We start from the raw sequence: 22,934 nt of genomic DNA on the forward strand, positions 1-22,934 counted from the left end.
CAAGTTTGAATAATGTTAACTATATTGAAAAGATAGTCTACTATATAGTAGTTATCAGATTTCCCAATAAATATTTTTATTGGATTATATTTTCTTATAACTATTTAACTATTAATTTTCCAATAATAATTGGTTATTATGATGAGTACCTAAACTATAATTTATTTAATATTAGTATCTGTTTTGTAATTACCGCTATTGAATTATACAATACTTTAAATTATATCAATTTATTTGCTATCTGTACCATAGTTTTTGGTATTATTTTGGATGATTTATTATCGGAAATTGACAAACAATTTCAATTAATCAAACAACTAAATCATTATAAATCATTATCAATAAACAGATTACTGTCTACTATGGACAAACACTATGAACTAACAGTGCTGATCAGTAAGGCTAACCGTCCCCTATCTAAAGCTATATTTATATTATATATTTTCGGCACAACAGCCGGACTATTACTACTCTATCAGACACATCATCGCGAGTCCAGTAAAATATTAAAAATTTCAATGATTTTTATATTTCTATTATTTCTTATAACTGGGTTACTGGTTGGCCATCTGTGCGGTAAAGTTCCGGCCAAAGCCCACAAGTCGTACGCCATAATGTTTTCACTGTTAGCTACTAATCATCGTAAGGGTCGGCACTTGACGTTAGGTCAGCGCTTGAAATGCGAAACATTTATCGGACGACTGAGTGGACCGACAATTGGTTTCTATTGTTTATCGTTATTTCCAATGACTAATTGGGAAATATTTCAATTATTATTGATTTGTAGCTCAAATTATATGCTTATTATTGGTTTATTTTAACCAGGGTTGGTCAAGTTTTATTTTCTAAGTGGGTGGGGTGTAGTGAGGAGATAAATAATAATTATCATATATATTTATTATAATTAAAATAGTAATTTTAATTAAGTAAATATTATATGCAAGTATTGAATAAACGATTTAATTAATTCTATGCTAATATAAAACTATTATCTAAATGTTATAACATTTCCCCCAAAAAATACATTTATCATCTACAGTACTATCATAAGCACCTACACCTATCAACTAAACACAAACAGTACTACTATTTCTACGACTACTAATAATATTAATTATAAAAAATGCTTTTTATTATTGATATCTAAATATAAAACATTAATAATAAGTTAATTTTATTTGTAAATTATTTATTAAAATATTTTATTTTTATATTTATTTTGAAATAATTACTGCAAGTTTAATAACTACTGTATATTATATATTTAGTTTTAATAATTTGTAAAAACAATTTCAAAACATTTTTATTGCAAAATATTATAATATTAGTTATTTTGTTAATAAAAATTCTTAAATATTGTATCAAATAATAATAAATTATAAGCACTTATAATATATTAAATAAATAGAATTCACATATAAATAGTTAATAGTTTTAGCAAAAAAAATAAATTAGTTTTTTATACATAAAACATACATAAAAGTTAATAACTTTATTGAACTTCTTTATTGATTTATATGTAATTGAATTAATTATGTTTATATCATATTCATAATTATTATATCATAATAATAAAATTATTTCAATAATTAAAAAAATTGACACTAATTAAGAAAGCATTATACAGTATCTAAATATAAAACATTAATAGTAAGTTTGCATGTTTAGTTTAGTAAAAATGTAATTTCTTATGTAAATTATTTATTAAAATATTTTATATTTATATTAATTGTGAAATAATAACTGCAAGTCTTATAAGTTTACTTTAAAACTTAATTATATACTTAATTTAAATAATATGTAAAATCAAGTTTAGAAGCATTTCATACAAATTATATAATAATAATATTAGTAATAAAAATTATTTTCAAAAAATAAGCATGAGCAATTATTATAATTTACGTTTTGCAGATAAATTGGTTAAGTGGTTACGCAATCATTATATAATAAATTGCGATCGTATTGTTGATAAAAAATATTTGGCAATTAGTTTATTAATCAAAATTAACTCATTTATATGTAATTGTCGTGTAATTGGTTTATATATAGCGTATAACTCTAATAATACTAACGTTTGGCACAAATGGTTGATCCGTTTGCTATGCGATCCAACCTATCCGTACGGAAACTCAAAATTGATTCTCACATTCATTTTGACGGGACATTTGACAATAATTATCGGATCCTATCTAATGCTATGGTATGAACTGTTTGAAACCAATTATATTAAACAACTAATCAATGATTTGATTAATTTATGCAAATATAAAACAAGTTTGAATAATGTTAATTATGTTGAAAAGCTAGTCTACTATATAGTAGTTATCAGATTTCCTAATAAATATTTTTATTGGATTATATTTTTTTATATTTATTTTCTTATTAGTTTTCCAATGATAATTGGTTATTATGATGAGTACCTAAACTATAATTTATTTAATATTAGTATCTGTTTGGTAGTTACCGCTATTGATCTATTACATGGTCTTAATTATATTAATTTATTTGTTATCTGTACCATAGTTTTCGGTATTATTTTGGATGATTTATTATCGGAAATTGTCAAACAATTTGAATTAATCAAACAACTAAATCAATGTAAATCATTACCAATAAACACATTACTGTCTACTATTGATAAACACAATAAACTAATAGCGTTGATCAATATGGCTAACCGTCCCCTATCTAAAGCTATATTTCTTTTATATATTTTCGGCACAACTGCTATACTATTACTACTCTATCAGACACAACATCCCGAGTCCAGTCACTTATTTAAGATATCAATGATTTTTATATTTCTATTATTTCTTATAACTGGTTTACTGGTTGGCCATCTGTGCGGTAAAGTTCCGGCCAAAGCCCACAAACCGTATGCCATAATGTTTTCACTGTTAGCTAATAATCGTCGTAAGGGTCGGCACTTGACGTTAGGTCAGCGCTTGAAATGCGAAACATTTATCGGACGACTGAGTGGACCGACAATTGGTTTCTATTGTTTATCGCTATTTCCGATCAATAATTGGGAAATATTTCAAATTTTTTTAATTTGTAGCTCAAATTATTTATTTATTATAGGATTATTTTAACATTTTTATTATATTTTTTTAATTTCTCAGTTATAAATGTTTGAATTAAATAATATTTTCAATACATACATCTAATCAGTTAATTTCGTATATAAATTACTTCAAATATACAATACAAATGTCATAATTGTTTTTTTATTGTTGAAATTTTTATATACTTTTAAACTATTGATTTTGTTAAACGTTTATAATTTTGTTATAATCTGTTATAATATTTTATTATTGTTAATATTTATTGTTATTATAGTTTATTAAAATGTATTTTATTTCAACTTTATTTATGTATTAATAGTTTTTTGTTTGTTTGATAATTATCACAATTATTATGGAAAATATTATTTAAATTATAGTTAAATAAAATTATTTTACTTTTTAAAGGAAAAAATACTATTTTTGAACAGTCTTTTTTGAAACAATTTTTTTTATCTAAAACTATAATTTATTAATAAAAAAAATTAGATTAAAATAAGCTTTTAATTAAAAAAATAATAATTAATAATTAAGTAAAACTATTATTACTTTATGAGACACATCATCGCCAGTCCAGTCAATTATTTAAGACATTAATGATTTTTTACAATTAATATTAGTTCTGATAACTGGTTTACTGATTGGCTATTTGTCGGGTAAAGTGCCGGCCAAAGCCCACAAACCGTATGCCATAATGTTTTCACTGTTAGCTAATAATCGTCGTAAGGGTCGGCACTTGACGTTAGGTCAGCGCTTGAAATGCGAAACATTTATCGGACGACTGAGTGGACCGACAATTGGTTTCTATTGTTTATCAATATTTCCGGTCACTAATTGGGAAATGTTTCAAACATTTGTACTTCAAATTATTTTTTTATTATGCTTTTGTTTTAATATATTTAATTTAACTAATTATTAATAATAATACAAACAGTATTTGACTGTATTGTCTATCAATTACAATATATATATGTCTGCTATTATCTATTAAACACTTTAGTTTAAATGTTATCACAATTGTATACAAAATATAATTATGAATAACTATTGAATTAATTTTGTCATATATTTTGATATTAGTATTTTTTTTAAAAAAGTATTAATATTGTAACAAATTTTTATTTGCTTATTTATTTAAAAAAAATTTCTAATATAATATTTTATTATTAATAAACTAAAGATGTTAACAATATCTGATTTGTTTTTTAAACAAAACAATTAATAATTTGTTTGTTTGAAAAGTATTATCAAAAATTTCAATAATATTATAATGTTTACATACCATTAAATAAGCTATAAGTATAAAAATTGTAGTTTTTTTAAAATCAATATTTTTAAAAACAAATTATATATTTTAAGCTAATTTTTTATATATATTTTAGAGGGAATTATTAGAGAATTAGGGCACTATTGGAGGGAACTTTACTACTCTAGTGGTAATGCCCCCAACTCTACTACATATGTAATATCATTTAGTTAATATCATTTAGTCTTTTTTTAAATAATTTTTAAACATATATTTTGCATTTAATTAATAAATAAATAATTATTTTTATTTTTTAGGTTCAAAATAGAAAAATAATTTAATTTTTAATTGTTTTGTACATTACTGTAAATATAATGTTATGTTGATTTCTATTAATTATTTAATTAGTATTTATTTATTTATTTTCTATTAGCTTATTTAGCATTTATTTATTTTTTTAAGTTATATATTAAATTTTATATAAATTTTTGAAAAAGTATAGATTTTAGAAAAAATAAAAATTGATAGGTCGATAAATTTTTTCGAGGGGGTAAAACAAAATAATAGTAATCTCAGGAGGGGTAAACCGGCTTACCTCCCCCTATTGAAACCCTGGTATATATATATGTAAATTACCGGAAATTAATTTAATCCATAATATTGACCCCAAAACGTAAAGTATAAATCTATTTATTATTTTTTTAATTAATATAATTAATATTAAGATTTTTTTTACCCAGCTAGTTTAGTAAATAAGCAAAACTGTGCAAATTTATGAAATTAGATATCATTTTTAATAATAATAATAATAATTAAATTATTTTTGTATATAAAAAATAGTGATAATAATAATACTTTTTTTTGAACAATTATTCTAAAGTAATAATAATTATAATTAATTAATTTATATATTTAATAGTAGTAATTAATAATTACGATATATATATATATAATGAATAAATGAGTTTCTTAATATACATTGTATATATAAAACATGTTCAAGGGGGGTGGGCAAGGGAGGGAGGAGTAGAAAAAAAAATAATTTGTAAATAATAATTATTATTATTTAATAATAAGAAAAAAAATAATTGGATGAATAGATGATATAGTTTGTATCGTCCAAACAAAATGGACGATCGATCGATCGATCAATTGGTGGATCAACTAACTGGTGATATGGTGTGTGTGTGTATATATATATATATAACCATCACTTTATGTTTAGCTCTGACCATCACTACTATCACTATCGTAGTCATAGTCATCATCATCACTGCTATCATTATTATTAGTATCATCGATGGGATAATCGGCGCCACATTCCGTCAGATATCGGATAATTGTTTTCAATTTAGTATTGCTATTATTTGGGCCACATTTGGCCAACAATTTGTATGCGTATTGTACGGGCGTATAGTTAGCGTATGACCGAACCCGGACATCGGCTTTGCAGCGGTTTATCAAAAATTTTATTAAATCCAAATTCTGGGTCTCGACCGACCAGTGAAGTATAGTTTTGCCACTTTTTAACTCCTAATTAAACAAAACAACAAAAAAATTGCATTAATTATAGGTATTTATTAATTTATAAAAAATAATAGGATATGGATGTACCCATAAAAATGTCATAAAATTATCTTTCATTAAAAAAACATCATATATTTCCTTATTATAATAATAATAGTAAACTTTTTTTTCACTAAAAATAAATTGTATAAATAAATAAATTAATAAAAAAAACTATGTACTTAACGGTTTTAGTACATAATTTTTATTTATCTAAAAAAAACAATATAATAATACTAATAAATCAAAAAATTTTATATACATTTTAACAAAATAAAATTTTTCTATAATTAATTATAATAAATAATTATATATTTCTGTTTTAATTATAATAAATGCCGTTTACGACAATTAGGGTAAATCCAAAAAACATAATAATAATAATAATCATCACCAAGGTTAACTACCTGTATATTAACATCAAGTCCGCCACTATTAACAAGCAATTCAATTATGTTTTTGTTGTTATTATAGGCCGCTAAATGCAAACATGTTTCGCCTGAGAAAATAAAATGTTTCAAAAAAATTATTATTATTATATTAATAATTAAAGTATTAAAAAAAATTAAAAATAAATTTTACACTTGATTTCATACAAAATATTTATTTATAAAAAAAACAAAACGAAAACTAAGTAAAAACTTTATTTAGTTTCTAATTTTATCTGTAATTTATATATATATATATATAAATAGTGGAAAAATGCAAATTATTTCACCCGAAAAACTAATTACAGATAATTATCATTATTAATATTATTTAGTTAGAAATTAGTTTTTTTTTGTGGTTTAAATATCTTGGAAAACATAAATATATCGATAAAACTGATGAAAATAAATATATAAAAAAAATCTAAGCTTTAAAATTCTGTTTAATAAACATATCATAAAATACTAGTCATAATAATAATAATAATAAAATGTGTTTCAATATCGCAAACTTGAATTAAATAGCAATCATTATATTACTACAGTATATGGAAAAACCAAACACTTGGCTTATAATGTCATTCACAGGGACTGGGAATACCAGCTAAACATACATAAGCTGGTAATTCAAACAGTTTTTATTTAATACATACTATTGATATATGATATGGAAGATGAATGGGCACTATTAGATAAACCCAACTGTGCTCTCTCTCTCTCTCTCTCTCTCTCAAACTAACTAAATCTATATGTGTTTTTAACTAACTTTTTTGGGTCACTAGTCCATCAATTTTTTTTAAATATTAATATATAGATATATTTTAAAAATATTAAATAACAACAAAAATAGTTGATATAATCTAAAAAAATTCCCATAGATAACATTATTAAATAAAAAAATAATAACATTCAATAATAAATTAATTACATAATAAACAATAATAAAAATAAAAAAATAAAAACGTTTCTATATTACTAAATGGTAAAACCAGAAATAAAATTTTCAAAAAAAAAAAATTTATAATATAAAAACTTTTTTTGTTTGTTTGTTTGTTTGTTATACTATATGCAATGCTATGCATGATATTCATTATATATACGGTATAATCTAATAGATAATTATGAAAATACATTGGAAAATAAAGTCTAATAATTTCATTAAAATCTAATTAGTTTTTATAAAGTTATTGCAAAATAAATATATTATTATTATTTTTTAATTGTTTAGTTTAGTTGGCATTAATACAATAAAATATATGATTCATTATATTACCGGTAATTAAATTCATAAATATTACGGTAAATTACATTATAATAATTATTAGGATAACTATTATTATAAGAAAAACAAAAAGTAAAACAAAAGCACACAAACCTTCATAATTTTTAAGCCCTAAATAATCAATGGGTATATCGGGTCGGCTGTCCACTGGATAGTTGACCAGTTGTGCGTCGATTATCTCCCTGTCGTCGACAGGCGCTAGCAATTGATAGCAAGTATTGTAGTCGGACTGAGCACAGGCTATATGCAGTGCAGTATTTCCGTGTCTGTCCCGTAGGTCAAGTGTGGCACCGCTGATGACCAGTTGGCGAACAATACGGGACTGGCGGGTAAGTGCGGCCAAGTGTAACGGTGTCTGTGAAATATTGAAGAAAAATAAGTTAATTTTTAATTACGGTATATCTTAAACCGTTTTTTTTAAAGACAACATACTTGAGATAAACGATTACTAATGTCGAGAACGTCTGGATGGGGAACAAATCGGATGAAAGCATAGGACATGTCTTCGAGAGACTTAATAATAGATAAGTGTAAGAAAGTGTCGCCACTGTCGTCCTGATCGCCGCCAAAAGCGTCGACCAGTGCTGAGATACGACTGGCCGTCGACGGCGACGACTGGTGTTTGATATCACTGCCGGATGACGACGACGACGTCAACTTCGACACCAATTTTGTCGTTGTTTGGCTCTTCATATCACAAATGTCTTGTTGTCGTTGTTGTTCTCCGCCACCAATATCCAGACCAGAATCGCTGGTAATACAGACACCCGAATCGGTCCATTTGGTGGTCGTTGTCATCGTCGGCGGCGACGACATAAACAACAACTTGTCTTTGTCTGTTACGACAACACCAGTGGTGTCCGAATCGGTATCGAAATCGATGGACGTTTTGCTAACGGTTTGCGAGTCGTAACCGGAATCAAACAGCGAATCGATGGCAGAAGATATCTTTGAACTTGTATTCATGGCATCCATGGCTTGTTGTTGTTGTTGTGCTGATGATGATGATGGCTGTGATGTGGGCTCCGGAGGAATATTCCACTTAAGGCGGTCTGATTTGGTCGCCAATGACTTAGAAGATGATGAAGACTTTTGCGATGATTTTTTATCCATTATTTTATATTTGTGGTAATAATTTGTATATAAAAAATATTAATAATAATAATTAAATCAAATTAAATGTCATAACATTTCTTCGGCTAAAAAAATAATTGTTTTTTAAAAAAAAAGTTTTTTTTGTCTTCAATTTTCTTCAATAATAACAAATTTGACGATCAGTTAGTTAAGTGTCTTGAAGTTAGACTCCACTCATGAGTAATGCAAAAAAAACACATTAAAAAAACTCTTCATGTGATTCACAGCAACAGAAGAAGTGGTAATCATATGATTCAACAGAAAAATACGTTCAAACAGTCATCACATCCCAAGAAAAAATTGTTTTACTGATGAGTCAATGGATATTACCCTCTCTTTCTGGTAGTGTCACCACAACATAATACACACACACTTAAGTGATGGTGACTTACCTACCAGTGCTGGTGATGATGACGACACACACACACACACCACTGATAGATATGAAGAGCTCAATGAATTTATTGGGGAAATCACACGTCAAATGAGGTTTTTCACCAAAAAAAATAATAATTTTTTCAAAAAAAAAAAACTAATAATAAATAACTTATAATTTATATTCAATAGGAGTTTAGCAAAAAAAAAAAGTTTTGTTACATTTAAAACATAATTATTTTTTTTTTAATTATAATACAATTATAATGGACACCAAAATAATAATAATAATAATTAGTTTAATAATTTAATAATTTTTTATAAAAATTTTTTGTGTTGAACTTAAATGAAGGCTAAATTAACCAAAAAAAAACCTAAACTAAAATGTTTGGCTAAAAATTTCATATACAGAGTAATAATGGTGTCGAGGAATGGTATGATAAATAGTAAATAGCACTGTCATTACAAACATAACACAACACATACATACATACAGTCTCTCTCTCTCTCTCTCTCTTTACTCGCTTTAACTGTGTTTTACATTTTGGGAAAAACCCTGCGCTTAGTTAGGGGAGAGAGAGAGAGAGAGAGAGAGAGAGAGAGAGAGAGAGAGAGAGAGAGAGAGAGAGAGAGAGAGAGAGCACTGGTAGGTTGTAGTCATAGTAGTAGTAGTAGTGGCTTAATATGTGGCGCTTTGATAATGCAATGCCTATTACACTATCATATAATATACAGTGTATATATTGTTTATAGACCAATAGTGTTGTTAATGGGAATCCTGGTATTGTACCCATAAAAATCCCATAGTTATCATATAATGTTTATATAAACTTTTTAATATTGATAACTTGTTTTTTAAATAAATAAATAATAAAATTAGTTAACAATTAAAGGATTATTTAAAAAAAACAATTTTGTTGTTATTATTTATGTGTCGTTTATTTCGGGATTTAAAATAAAAAATTATTTATTAACATTAATAATTATTTATTTATTTTAATAAAATAGATCATAATTTATATAGTTAATTAATTTAATAGCAAGTTAATTATCATTATTAGTAATAGTATTGATTTTTTAAAAAATATATATAAAAATGACCGGGACAGGACAGTATCCACACATACACACAAATTCCGTAAATATTACATCAATAGTAATACACATAACATTTTCATATATACCTACCTACCCATTGAAAAAAAACTATAATTACTACGACTTAGACATAGTATGTCGACTTTATGGGACAGCCCTATCTCTCTATCCCTATCCCTTAAAACGTGTGTGTGTGTGTGTGTGTGTGTGTGTGTGTGTGTGTGTGTGTGTGTGTGTGTGTGTGTGTGTGTGTGTGTGTGTGTGTGTGTGTGTATGTATGTATGTGTGTGTGTCTATGATTTGAAATGCCTGTGCATAAGCACAGGTAGTTTTTAAAAAAATTTATAATATGATAAAAACTTTTTTTTTGTTGGGGTTTTTCCAACCACTACCAGATGTTACTTGTGTTTAGACTTTTTGTGTAATTGATTTCAATATAATTTATTTTATAATTTTTTTGGTAGTATTTTCTACAGTATGTAATTGTATTTATCACTAATAATTTACAGTATACTCAGTATACTATACTGTATATAATGATAATAATAATAAACATTAATGTAATTGACATCAATTATTGTTGATAAACATATATATATATAAATAATTTATAAATTATATAATATATATTAGTATTAGTAGGCAATTGACATATTAATTGGTAGTATACTTACTATCAGTGTGCAGGTAATTGACATACCGGTGCACTACTACTACTACTACACACACACACCAGACAAGTTGGTGTGTGTGTGTCAACTAATACCTCGTACCTAATATTTATATATAATTTAAAGATCACTAACATTATTAGTATTATATTATTATCACGGAAAAAATAAATAAAAAGTTTATTGACTTTTTTTAAAAAAATAATTATAAATATTTTGAATGAAACAACTATTGGAAAGTTTTTTATAGTTGTTTTGTTTGTTGTATCATAACTTTATTGTTCAAATTAAATACCTGTATATTATAAATGGGTTTTATTTTCATAAAAAGATAGTTTTATTATTATTAATTTTGAAAATTAATTGGTTAATCATTTTTTTAATGATAATAATTGGCGATACAATTAGTATATTATAACGATTAATAGCACAGTTAGTTTAGGCCTTAAACTAATTTTAATTATTATTATTTTTAAAAAAATAAAAATACATTAAAATTATAAGTAAAAAACTTTATACAGTATATTATAATATTTATTATTAAATAACTTTTTTAAAGTAATTGTATTCAAAAACATACATTTAGTTTCAAAAATAAAACGTTATTTGTATTATCAAAATACAATACAAATTGTCAAATATTTAACAACAATAGCAACAAAAAGGACTAAAACTATACAAGCATTACAGTGACAATTATAGGCCTTTTTATGATTACAACCAAAATGTAACCACAAAAAAATTGCGCGCTTTTGTCGATCCCTTTAATAAATAGTTAAATACTTTTTGTCTCATTGTTTGGCATTTAATAAATAAAAAGCATTTGTATTGTCAGTCAATAATCACTTCCTCACCAGTGAAGACATTTTTTTTGTTGGCATTGATTTAATAGACTAAAGATTTTTTAAAGACACAAACGATGGCCGGATTCGATGACTTAGGCGTCTTCTTCAACGAAAACCTATTCGACAACAACAACACCGGCGGCGACGGCACGGATGCGGCCAATGGTGGCGGTGCCGGCGGTGGACCCGTCATCGGCGGTATCAACAGTGCAGCCATTAAGAAACGATTCAAAGAATTCTTAAGACAATATCATACGACAGATTTCGAGTACAAATATCGCCAACAGATCCGCGACAGATATAACTTGGATCAGTATTGTTGCGATATTACTGTGGATGAGTTGCGTCAGTACGACGACGATTTGGCCGATCGGTTGAAGAAACAGCCGATCGATTATCTGAAACTGTTTGAATTGGCCGCCACTGAAGTGGCCGACGAAGTTACCCGACCGCGCAATGACGAACTACCCGTACGGTATATGCAAGTAATGTTGAACAGCGACGAACATCCCGTAGCGTTGCGTGAGATTAAGTCCGATCAGATCTCACGGCTGGTCAAACTACCGGGTATTGTCATTGCGGCCTCAAATGTCAGGGCAAAGGCTACGAAAATATCGCTTCAGTGTCGCGGCTGTCGCGAGATTGTCAACGATTTGAATATCAATGCCGGACTCGAGGGCTATCTGTTGCCGCGCAAGTGTAACAGCGATCAGACCGGACGGGCAGTCAAGTGTCCGATTGATCCGTATTTTATAATACCCGACCGATGCGAATGTGTCGACTTTCAGCTATTGAAACTACAGGAAGTACCCGAATCGGTACCGCACGGCGAAATGCCCAGACATTTGCAACTATACTGCGACCGGTATTTGTGCGATAAAGTCGTTCCGGGCAATCGGGTAACAATTGTCGGCATTTATTCGATTAAGAAAGTGGCCAAACCATCGAAGTCGAATGCCGGTGCAGCCGAATCCAAGTCCAATATCGGTATCCGGGCTCCGTATCTCCGGGTGGTCGGCATTCACATCAATACCGAAGGTCCCGGTCGGGCCGGTATTATTCCCTATACACCGGATGAGGAACAAATGTTTCGTCATTTGGCCAGCGATAAGCATATCTACGAACGAATTGCCCGCAGTATAGCCCCGTCGATCTACGGTGCGGTCGACATGAAGAAAGCTATTGCTTGTCTACTGTTTAGCGGTTCCCGTAAACGCTTACCCGATGGTCTTACCCGACGCGGTGACATCAATCTACTATTGCTGGGCGATCCGGGAACTGCCAAAAGTCAACTGTTGAAGTTTGTCGAAAAAGTAGCGCCCATTGGTGTCTACACATCGGGCAAAGGTAGCAGTGCTGCCGGTCTGACTGCTTCGGTCATCAGAGATCCCGCTTCGGTAAGTGGTAGTCACTTAGTCGTTGCTAAACATATTTGTTAATCAAAAAATTTATGACTTTTTTAGCGCAACTTTGTTATGGAAGGCGGAGCTATGGTTTTGGCCGACGGCGGTGTTGTCTGTATCGATGAGTTCGACAAAATGCGCGAAGACGATCGGGTGGCCATTCACGAAGCCATGGAACAGCAGACGATATCGATAGCCAAAGCGGGTATTACTACTACATTGAATTCGCGGTGTTCGGTTCTGGCCGCTGCCAACAGTGTGTTCGGCCGATGGGACGATTCGAAAGCCGATCAAAATATTGACTTTATGCCGACCATTCTGTCCCGATTCGACATGATTTTCATTGTCAAAGATGAACACAACGAACGACGAGACGCTACGATTGCCAAACACGTTATGGATGTCCACATGAATGCCCAGAAGACAGGGGCTGAAGATGCTGTCGAGGGAGAGCTGAGTTTGGATCTGTTGAAGAAGTATATCGCGTTTGTCCGATCGTAAGTGATTTTTCCGGAAAAATATATATAAATGATTTACCGGTAAATATCTTCACTAAAAACTTTCTCACATTTTCTTCTTAAAATCTTTAGGCAATGCGGTCCACGATTATCGGAATCAGCTGCCGATAAACTGAAGAAACATTATGTACTGATGAGGAATGGCAATCGAGAACACGAACAAGAGATCCAGAAAAAGTCGGCCATTCCGATAACCATCCGTCAGTTGGAAGCTGTCGTACGTATATCGGAATCGTTGGCCAAAATGCAATTACAGCCGTTTGTTACCGATGTTCACGTCGACGAAGCCCTCCGATTGTTCCGTGTGTCGACACTGGCAGCTGCCCAGTCGGGCGATTTAGCGGGTGCCGAAGGTTTCACCAGTGAAGAAGAACAACAGTCAATGTTGAGACTGGAGAAGCAAATCAAACGCCGATTTCCGATCGGCGCCCAACTCAGCCAATCGAGTATTGTCAACGACTTATCCAAACAAAACTTTACCGAACAGGCCATCCAAAAGGTATTGTATTGTATGATAAGGAAGGGCGAGATTCAGCACCGGATGCAAAGGAAAATGCTTTACCGACTCAAATAAATTTGATGGCCACTGCTGGAGGACTTCTGGAGGAAGGGGTCTTACAATTATCAATCATACAATCAGATCGTCATTTTAAATGTGTTTTTTTCTCATTCAATCAATAAGTTTTGATTTTAATTTACCGTTACTTTTACGGTAAATATATTGCACTGCTTTTTTAAGTTACAATAATTTTGATTATAATTTTGTTTTTTTCTAAAAATGATTGTTTGATTAGACGCACCAAAAAAATATAAGTTTTATTATTTAAATATTAAATATTTTTTTTAAGTATTTTTTATTATTATTATTATAATTAATTCACTTTGATATAAATTATCTAATTTATATAACAGTATATAAATTATTTGTGTATGTATTTTAAAAAATATCAATTAAATTACTGTACAATTTTTATTTTTTTAAAAATAAAATTATTTGTAATATTAATAATAGAAAAATTATTAACTATTTTTGAAAATATCAAATAATTATAGGAATTATTTTAATTTCTATACAAAAAAAAACAATCAAAAATCACAACAAAAAATTGGACAAAATTTTTAGCATTTTTTGTTGGGGTGTATAATATTATACATAACATCCCAATTATATGCCATAGGAATCAAATAATAGTTTAAACAACAATTATATTATTAAAAAATATATTCAAATTATTAATATATGATATAATTACCGATAATTATCGGGTTATTGTTATTAGAGGTCAGATTTGATTTTCGGCTGCACGTGTACTGCACGGGCTTTGACCGACACAAACGTACCGGTGCGGTGGCCGGCAATAAACAATGCGGTCAACGAATTGCCATACACGCAACCGGTGTCCAAACCGGTAGCCAATTGGGCCCGTTGTAGCCCTCGTTTGGCGTCGTGTCCGAAATAGATATGTTCGGGTCCTGACCAGCGGCTAATCCATTTGTCGCCAGTTTTGTCGCTATTGGTAGCCACCAGTTGTTGTTGGTTTTCTTCATTGTCCAGATATAGATTACGCATAACAACCATATCTTTGAGTGTTTGCCGATGAAGATCCAGACCGGGAACAATACCGGCGTGAACTACCAGTGCGTTCAATGAAGGAATGCTTATAGTGTACGGCATCTCAAGTAGATAATCAACTTGTGGTCGACTTAGTTGACTAATCCATTTGTTCTTAGGTTTCAATGCCTGTTCGCCATCCGTTTCATACCTCAAGAACTCATTGATAACTACTTCGTCGTGATTTCCGCGAACCGATTGACAATCCAATGGATTGGACATCAAATATGTCAATACTTCAGCACTTTTCGGTCCTTTGTTCACCAAATCGCCGACAAATAGCTTCAGAATTCGTTTATTATTATTATACTCTTCGGATGAATTGTTCCCGTCTTTCTTGTCGTCCTTAATCTTGTCTAACAGTTCCAGCAATTCGTCATAACATCCGTGAACATCGCCAATGACTACCACTTCGGCAAATGTGTCCATAAATTCTTTGCTTAGTGTCTTGTGTATGACCGGCGGCAACGGTACGTCCAAATGTCGAATAGCCGTACAATTGGTGGCCATTGTATTAGTCGTCGCCGCCGCCGACATAAATATCGAGGACAACGATCGAAACGAGTAGACAATGTATGACAATATAAAGGCCATGATATCACCACTGAATATAAGACGGGATCAGCTATAAGAAGACGGCTCTAACTGATTGCTAACGAAATGTTGGCGACGATGACGACCACTGTATTGGATGAGTTGAAGACATCAAATATTTTTGTCAGACAATCGCTGCCGACGACTAACGACAAGTGTGTTATGTATGTCTTGAAGAGTGACTGTCGATGTCTTCTTCTTCTTCGCCAATAAATAGTATTCAAATGAAAAGTTTTAACTTAAAGACTAAACTAGTTATAACTGTCTGTCTGTTGTTGTGGTAATGTCTATGCAATGCAATCATACAGTGAGAGTGTGTCTGTGTTAGGCCTCTCTCTCTCTCTCTCTCTCTCTCTCTCTCTCTCTCTCTCTCTCTCTCTCTCTCTCTCTCTCTCTCTCTCTCTCTCTCTCTCTCTCTCTCTCTCTCTCTCTCTCTCTCTCTCTCTCTCTCTCTCTCTCTCTCTCTCTCTCTCTCTCTCTCTCTCTCTCTCTCTCTCTCTCTCTCTCTCTCTCTCTCTCTCTCTCTCTCTCTCTCTCTCTCTCTCTCTCTCTCTCTCTCTCTCTCTCTCTCTCTCTCTCTCTCTCTCTCTCTCTCTCTCTCTCTCTCTCAACATATCAGTGCCCATACATTGTCTGGCAATTGGACCGCAGTTTATATCCATAGAAATCTATGGCCAATCGTAACGCTTTGAATGTATAAACTTTTTTTAAGCGCTTAAAACATTTATATATCATTAAAATACTGTACATATGTGTGTTATAAAGTATTTATGCAATCAATTTATTTTTGTGTAGTTTTTTTTGGCACCAGTTTTTTTGTCTGCTAACTGATCCGCACATGTAGTTTGATGTGTGTGTGTGTGTGTCATAAAAGTTTAAAACATACTGTAGTGATTATAAATTTAGATGATATATAGATATAAATTATTTTATATGATATGATTAACTTTGAAATAAATTTAATGTTAATATATACTGTATATACTGTATATACTGTATATACTGTATATACTGTATATACTGTATATACTGTATATACTGTATATACTGTATATACTGTATATACTGTATATACTGTATATACTGTATATACTGTATATACTGTATATACTGTATATACTGTATATACTGTATATACTGTATATACTGTATATACTGTATATACTGTATATACTGTATATACTGTATATACTGTATATACTGTATATACTGTATATACTGTATATACTGTATATACTGTATATACTGTATATACTGTATATACTGTATATACTGTATATACTGTATATACTGTATATACTGTATATACTGTATATACTGTATATATAATAACTAACTTTTATTAATTTAAATTTTACATAAATTGCATTATTGTTTTGTTGTTTGGCTCAATGATTGTATATTTATTAATTTAAAATTACATTAATTAAAACACACACCACATATAATTTATATACTGTATATATAATTTTACATCTAATTTATTTTTTACTTATGGTTAATTTTAGTACATTAAATTTAATCAATTGATAATTTTAATATTGTATTATTTTATTAATAAATATTTTTAAAAATTATATAATTATTAGTTTTTTTTATTGATAAAGTTATTATTTAAAGATTTGTAAAATATTAGCTATAATTGTTATTTAATTATTTATATATATTTTTAATTACCGGTAGATTTATTTACATTTATATTGTGCACTGATTTATGGTTATAAAATTATAATATTGTATTTAATAATGCATAGTAAATAAATAATTTATTATTTTTTTAATTATTAATTTAATTATAATTTTGTTTGAATATGCAATTAATACTGCATTTTGTAATAATAAACTTAATTTTGTTTGTATAACTGTACTTAAAATTATAATATATTAATAGTTATTAAAAACATATTTAATTAAAATTAATAACTAATAATTTTTATTTTATAATAAATTATTTATTTAAAATGCATTATTTAATACTACTTTTATAACATACTGTATATTTTTTCTAAATTAAAAAAATCAATTAATACAATTGATTTATGCATTAAATATACATTTTTATTATAATTATATTTTTATAATTAATGTAAAGTAAATATCAATGATTTTATTAGTGTTTTATATTTAACTTTCAAAAAATAATAAATATTTTATAACATTTAAAAATCTGGTCATTTTAATTATTATTAAAATATTTTTATGAATTTGAATTAATTAAAACATTAAATAAAATTATATATATATATATATAATATTTGAATCATATATACAGTAGAATATAATGTAGAATATTCTGTAATTAGTTTATTTATAATTTATATTTTGTTCTGTACTTATAATACATAACTTTTTTGTCATTTTGTTTTATTTCAAGTACAATAAAAAAACTATTTTTAAATACTTTTGATAACAATCACTTTATAATAGTTTGTAGTGCATATGATTTATTTGTTTTTTTATTTTTAGGTTAATTTCTTTAATTAGTTAGTTTAAAAAGTTTTCTAAACACAATATATAATATTATTATCTTTTAAAACAATGATTGGATTAATGCCAAAACTATCTTAATTTTGTCAGTTATGTTGAGATTAAGGGGAAAATATATATTTAAAAATATAAGTATTTATTACATTTTGAATATTATTTTATATGATATTCATATCGTAATGTTATAAATAAAGTTTTTTACTGAATATTATATAAATAATTATTGAAAAACTGACAAAAATTATTTATTTTTATACTTTTTTTCTAAAAAAATTATTTACATAACTTATACTTGAATAACTAAAATGTTAAACTAAATATGCATAACTGTTATACTACTTAAATTATTTAATTTTTATAAAAAATTAATTAAATGCTTTTCAATTATCGGTTACATAATACAAGTAATTTAAACAATTTTTTTATTCATAATATATTTTTAGTTACAATAATTTTAATCATTTATTATTATTAATATTATTATTATAATATATAATGAATTTTTCACGATATTTGTTAAACAATTGAGGAAACAATTTATTTATTTTATTTTAGATAACTATTAGATAAACTAGAAAATAATGTTTTAATATATTAAATGAAAAAAAATAATAATTGACAAAAAAATTAAATAAATTACAAAAAAATGATAATAATAATCATAATGATATTACAAAAAAATAATAAACTAACATATTGTGTTATAAACTTGTCTAATAAACACACACACAAAAAAAATATTATAACAAATAACAAAAAAATGGTTATAAATAAATGCTAATTAAATTTTTCGTAGATGTATGACATGTATGATATAATACTATAATACTGTATGTCATAGAAGATAATAATAATAATAATAATAATAATAATAATAATAATAATAATAATAATAATAATAATAATAATCATAATAATAATAATAATTTTTTGGCAACAAAAAAAGTTATACAAATTTTGATAATTAAATACAAAAAAAACTATAATAATCGCAATAATAATGGGATTAATGTTGAATTAATTGATAACTCAATGATAATTAATTTATTTTATAACCATTGATACGAATGGATCCGACAGTTATTTTCAATGAATCGATGATAAATCATACGATTTTTCATATCAAGCATTTGCTGTCTCTTTTGTTTGACAATAGACTCGAGTTCGGCATTTTCTTTGGTCAACTCCCGAATCAATTGGTCATAACTATCCAATTGTCTTAACTTTTTCTGACGACATCTTTGGGCAGCAATCCTATTGCTCTCACGTTTTTCTTGTCGCTGTTCTTCAAAGCTTTTCTTTTGGCGATCTTTTGCCAGACAACGACGTCTTTTCGTTGGTGTCTTATCCTTCTCTTCCTCCTCCAGTAGTGGTGGTGGTAAAGACACTTCTGATTGTTTTTGTTGTTGTATCACTTCTTGTTTTATTATTTGCGATGGTATTACCATCAACTCTCGTATCATCGTTGGTAACATCATCTCTGGCAGTGATGGTGGCAGTAGTGATGGTAGTGGTGGTAGTGGTGGTAGTGGTGGTAGTGGTGGTGGCGATGGTATTATCATCTCTTGATTCGTCATCTTTGATGGTATCACTGGTATTACCATTTCTTGTTGTCGTTGTTGTTGTTGATGTTGTTTCATCAACTCTTCTGTCTCTTGTACTATCATCACTGGTTGTTGTTGTTGTTGTTGTCGATACCATTCATGGATACCAGTAAATGCCGACAACGGCGGCGGAGGCGATGGCCGTATGTAGTCATCATCGGTAACCATTTGTGGCTCGTATTTGATCACTGGTTGATAAACACCGACAGTGACAGTGGCACTGGTAGTGGTAGTCGGAGTCGGAGTGGTAGACATCACTGGACGATAACTAAACTGTGAACCTATTAATTAATTAATTAAAAATATAATTTTTAAAAATGTTTTAATTTCTAATTAAAAAAAACACATAAAAATAAATTTCCATTAATTAATCAATTAATCTTACGTTAAGCTTATATAATAATATATACTGTATATTATTAGAGTATATATATATTAATAGATAAATTTATATATAAATTATATATACAGTATATATATATTTACATTACCTTGATAATTGGTTAAATACATTGGGGGTATATATTGATTCATGATTTTCTAATTATAACAAATGACAACAACAACAAAAAAACAGTTATAATTTTTAGATATATAGAAAAAAGTTTTTTAAATAATAAGTTATAATAAACAGTTATAAAATACACACAAATTTAATTTAGTAATAAATATATCAATTAAATGTTAATTTAAGTTTTAAGTTGTCTAACAATAATAAAAAAAAATTAATTCAATTAATTAATGGCTAACTGTTTGTATGGTTTATAAACTAAATAGAACTCAAATTTATTTTCTATATATATATATATATATATATATATATATATATATTATATGCAGTATATATATATATATAGTTGGAAAATATGTGTATGGGTTTTACCCATTAATATTGAAAATATTCAAGATCAATTTATATGTATATATATTGACTCAATTATATAATATATAATAACTAACCATGATTCAATTTATATTCAATAATAGGCTATTAAAAAAAACTATTTTAAACTTATAACACACAAATTGTGTGATTAAATGTTTTTTTTAATTAAAAATTAAAAGTTTATTATTATTACTAAGATTTTATTAGGAATTATTAATACAGTATATATATACTAAACTTTATTAGACTTTTATTATTTAAGTTATTAAATTCAAGTTTATAATTATAAAAACTATATAACAGTATATATATTGTATTTAAAAAATATATTAAAATATATTAAATAAAGTTTTATAACAATTTTTAAAAAAATTAAAATTAACAAAATATATATTTAATAACAAAAAAAAATTTTTTCGGTAATAACAAACATATATAAGTCTAGAATCACATTAAGTCTTATCAATCAATGGTAAACCCGTCGCCGAAACCGGTTGACAGTAGAGGTTCGGGTTTCGTGTCGCACATCGGACACAATTGGTTGCGTACTGTCGACGCGCGCATCCAAATGACCAGATTCTGACGTTGGCCGTCCGTAATGGGCATCGAACCGTGCATTTGTTGGCCCAAATGAAATAGGCCGACACCGGGCGAATGAACTACCGGTGCAGTAATAGATGTATGATCAGTATGTCGTTGTTGATGTTCGGTACGAAAACTACCGAAATAGACTTCACTGCCCGTAAACTGTTTGCCCAGACATACATTCAGCGTAACCTCCGAGTTGTCATAGTGTGTAAACAGATCGCGATCTTCGTTCAGACTGTATTTGATGGTAAATGCCCGGTGACTGTCCAGACCATCACTGGTGCCGTCGCCGCTACCATCGCTGCCAATCCAATCGGGAAAAAATACTTTTGCCAATGGATTCAAATAGTCTACTCTCAGTGGTGTCAGAAAGTGTTCGTCAAAACCCAGTTCGTTAAGAAGTATACCTATTTATGGTGAGGGAAGAGGTTTACGACAACAAATCGATGGTTAAAAAGAGTTAGTTATGATAACAAACAAACCGTAATTATTCATTGTATTCGGTCTGGTCTTCGGCATTGGCGACCCGTTAAAGTGATCGCATTCATCGATAAACTTATCGCAAAACTCGGTGGTAAACACATCAAACTGATAGACTCTTCGCTCACGACTGACTGTCCTGATGTGTGGCAATATCTCCGATAACTGATCGCCACGTTTGCATTGGTCGACCAAATCGACAAACGATTTGCACAGATAGTCAACAGACAGTCGATAGATATCCGGATGTTTTGGCCGATAGTTGTCGCGTATGAATTGGATTCGTTGGACAGTCTGTTGGTCCAAATTCAGACGTCTGTCAAACTCTGTCCTCAACAGTCGGCTAACTGCTTGCCGTTGTTGATCCGTAGTACAGCCCAATGCCGCCAATTGGTCACCAAATCGGGTCCAGAAGTCTCGATCGTCTCGGTTATCGTTATTACCATAATATTTGACATGAATTTTATAATCGGCCAGAAAATAGTTGTTTGTTAGGAAACATCGGCACCGATAGTATTGTCGTCGCTGTCGATGGAAGTAGTAGTAGAAGAAGAATAAGAAAAAAGAAGAAGTATATCATTAAAAAAAGGACAGATAAATGAAGTGAAAAAAAACTTTATTTTCATATATATGACAACAAACTGTCGGCAAACTTACCATTGGTTTACAAAGAAAATTCAATTTTGAAATATTCACTGAAAAATTGGGATCAATTTGTGGTCACACAGACACAGAAAAAAAGTTTTTTTTTTAAATCAATTTGTGGATCAATTTCACTGATATCTTGATGAAGACATCAAAAAATATTATGATTTATCGTAAATATAACTAAAAAATCATATGATATTTACTATAGAGTTATACATATAGTTATAGCGCATACTCTCTAAACAATGTTTACATTTGATTGCCATTAATGGTATTGAAGTGACAGTCAAACAGTCAGTCAAACGTGTTGTGCCTTTGAATTCAGTGATAGTTTTTTTTATTAAATAGTTATTAATAATAATTTAAATTCAAAAAAAAAAAAATAAAATAAAAAAGTTTTTTAAACT

At 28.5% G+C, this 22,934-nt stretch overlaps 5 protein-coding genes across 5 annotated transcripts; 1 reads left to right on the plus strand and 4 right to left on the minus strand.

Annotated features, from left to right (window-relative positions):
* Nucleotides 1-5,354: 5,354 nt before the first annotated feature.
* On the minus strand, nucleotides 5,355-9,213 carry LOC128952626 (NF-kappa-B inhibitor cactus-like). Its single transcript, XM_054298044.1, has 4 exons — nucleotides 8,017-9,213; nucleotides 7,678-7,939; nucleotides 6,282-6,373; nucleotides 5,355-5,841 (listed from the first exon to the last, which is right to left on the minus strand). Exons 1-4 carry the CDS (start codon nucleotides 8,695-8,697, stop codon nucleotides 5,530-5,532), a joined length of 1,347 nt encoding a protein of 448 aa, XP_054154019.1. The 5' UTR covers nucleotides 8,698-9,213; the 3' UTR covers nucleotides 5,355-5,529.
* A 2,403-nt stretch (nucleotides 9,214-11,616) lies between these two features.
* On the plus strand, nucleotides 11,617-14,378 carry LOC128952624 (DNA replication licensing factor mcm5-A-like). The gene is made up of 3 exons (XM_054298043.1): nucleotides 11,617-13,104; nucleotides 13,171-13,607; nucleotides 13,701-14,378. Exons 1-3 carry the CDS (start codon nucleotides 11,782-11,784, stop codon nucleotides 14,200-14,202), a joined length of 2,262 nt encoding a protein of 753 aa, XP_054154018.1. The 5' UTR covers nucleotides 11,617-11,781; the 3' UTR covers nucleotides 14,203-14,378.
* A 487-nt stretch (nucleotides 14,379-14,865) lies between these two features.
* LOC128952628 (bis(5'-nucleosyl)-tetraphosphatase PrpE [asymmetrical]-like) lies at nucleotides 14,866-16,163 on the minus strand. The gene has a single exon (XM_054298046.1). It carries the CDS (start codon nucleotides 15,832-15,834, stop codon nucleotides 14,905-14,907), a length of 930 nt encoding a protein of 309 aa, XP_054154021.1. The 5' UTR covers nucleotides 15,835-16,163; the 3' UTR covers nucleotides 14,866-14,904.
* A 3,207-nt stretch (nucleotides 16,164-19,370) lies between these two features.
* Nucleotides 19,371-20,460, minus strand: LOC128952652 (putative uncharacterized protein DDB_G0294196). Its single transcript, XM_054298078.1, has 2 exons — nucleotides 20,417-20,460; nucleotides 19,371-20,206 (listed from the first exon to the last, which is right to left on the minus strand). The coding sequence occupies exons 1-2, from the start codon at nucleotides 20,457-20,459 to the stop codon at nucleotides 19,371-19,373; spliced, it is 879 nt and encodes a 292-aa protein (XP_054154053.1). The 5' UTR covers nucleotide 20,460.
* Nucleotides 20,461-21,231: 771 nt separating this feature from the next.
* On the minus strand, nucleotides 21,232-22,711 carry LOC128952627 (2-oxoglutarate and iron-dependent oxygenase domain-containing protein 2-like). Its single transcript, XM_054298045.1, has 3 exons — nucleotides 22,537-22,711; nucleotides 21,882-22,404; nucleotides 21,232-21,806 (listed from the first exon to the last, which is right to left on the minus strand). The coding sequence occupies exons 1-3, from the start codon at nucleotides 22,537-22,539 to the stop codon at nucleotides 21,274-21,276; spliced, it is 1,059 nt and encodes a 352-aa protein (XP_054154020.1). The 5' UTR covers nucleotides 22,540-22,711; the 3' UTR covers nucleotides 21,232-21,273.
* Between the last annotated feature and the right edge of the window lie 223 nt (nucleotides 22,712-22,934).

The sequence above is a fragment of the Oppia nitens genome, unplaced genomic scaffold (genome assembly GCF_028296485.1).
Source record: "Oppia nitens isolate AA-2021 unplaced genomic scaffold, nextdenovo-longstitch-racon4-pilon3 scaffold1_pilon_pilon_pilon, whole genome shotgun sequence".
NCBI classification, from domain to species: domain Eukaryota; kingdom Metazoa; phylum Arthropoda; class Arachnida; order Sarcoptiformes; family Oppiidae; genus Oppia; species Oppia nitens.

What these genes read in the sequence shown, in the direction of transcription:
- LOC128952626 (XM_054298044.1), bottom strand. Translation starts at nt 8,697, where the DNA reads ATGGATAAAAAATCATCGCAAAAGTCTTCATCATCTTCTAAGTCATTG. An exon ending in AGGGCTTAAAAATTATGAAG is followed by an intron (nt 6,374 to 7,677) that starts GTTTGTGTGCTT and finishes TTATTTTCTCAG; the next exon opens with GCGAAACATGTTTGCATTTA. An exon ending in GACTTGATGTTAATATACAG is followed by an intron (nt 5,842 to 6,281) that starts GTAGTTAACCTT and finishes TTGTTTAATTAG; the next exon opens with GAGTTAAAAAGTGGCAAAAC.
- LOC128952624 (XM_054298043.1), top strand. Translation starts at nt 11,782, where the DNA reads ATGGCCGGATTCGATGACTTAGGCGTCTTCTTCAACGAAAACCTATTC. An exon ending in TCATCAGAGATCCCGCTTCG is followed by an intron (nt 13,105 to 13,170) that starts GTAAGTGGTAGT and finishes TGACTTTTTTAG; the next exon opens with CGCAACTTTGTTATGGAAGG. An exon ending in TATATCGCGTTTGTCCGATC is followed by an intron (nt 13,608 to 13,700) that starts GTAAGTGATTTT and finishes TAAAATCTTTAG; the next exon opens with GCAATGCGGTCCACGATTAT.
- LOC128952628 (XM_054298046.1), bottom strand. Translation starts at nt 15,834, where the DNA reads ATGGCCTTTATATTGTCATACATTGTCTACTCGTTTCGATCGTTGTCC.
- LOC128952652 (XM_054298078.1), bottom strand. Translation starts at nt 20,459, where the DNA reads ATGAATCAATATATACCCCCAATGTATTTAACCAATTATCAAG. An exon ending in GTATTTAACCAATTATCAAG is followed by an intron (nt 20,207 to 20,416) that starts GTAATGTAAATA and finishes ATTAATTAATAG; the next exon opens with GTTCACAGTTTAGTTATCGT.
- LOC128952627 (XM_054298045.1), bottom strand. An exon ending in GAATACAATGAATAATTACG is followed by an intron (nt 21,807 to 21,881) that starts GTTTGTTTGTTA and finishes CACCATAAATAG; the next exon opens with GTATACTTCTTAACGAACTG.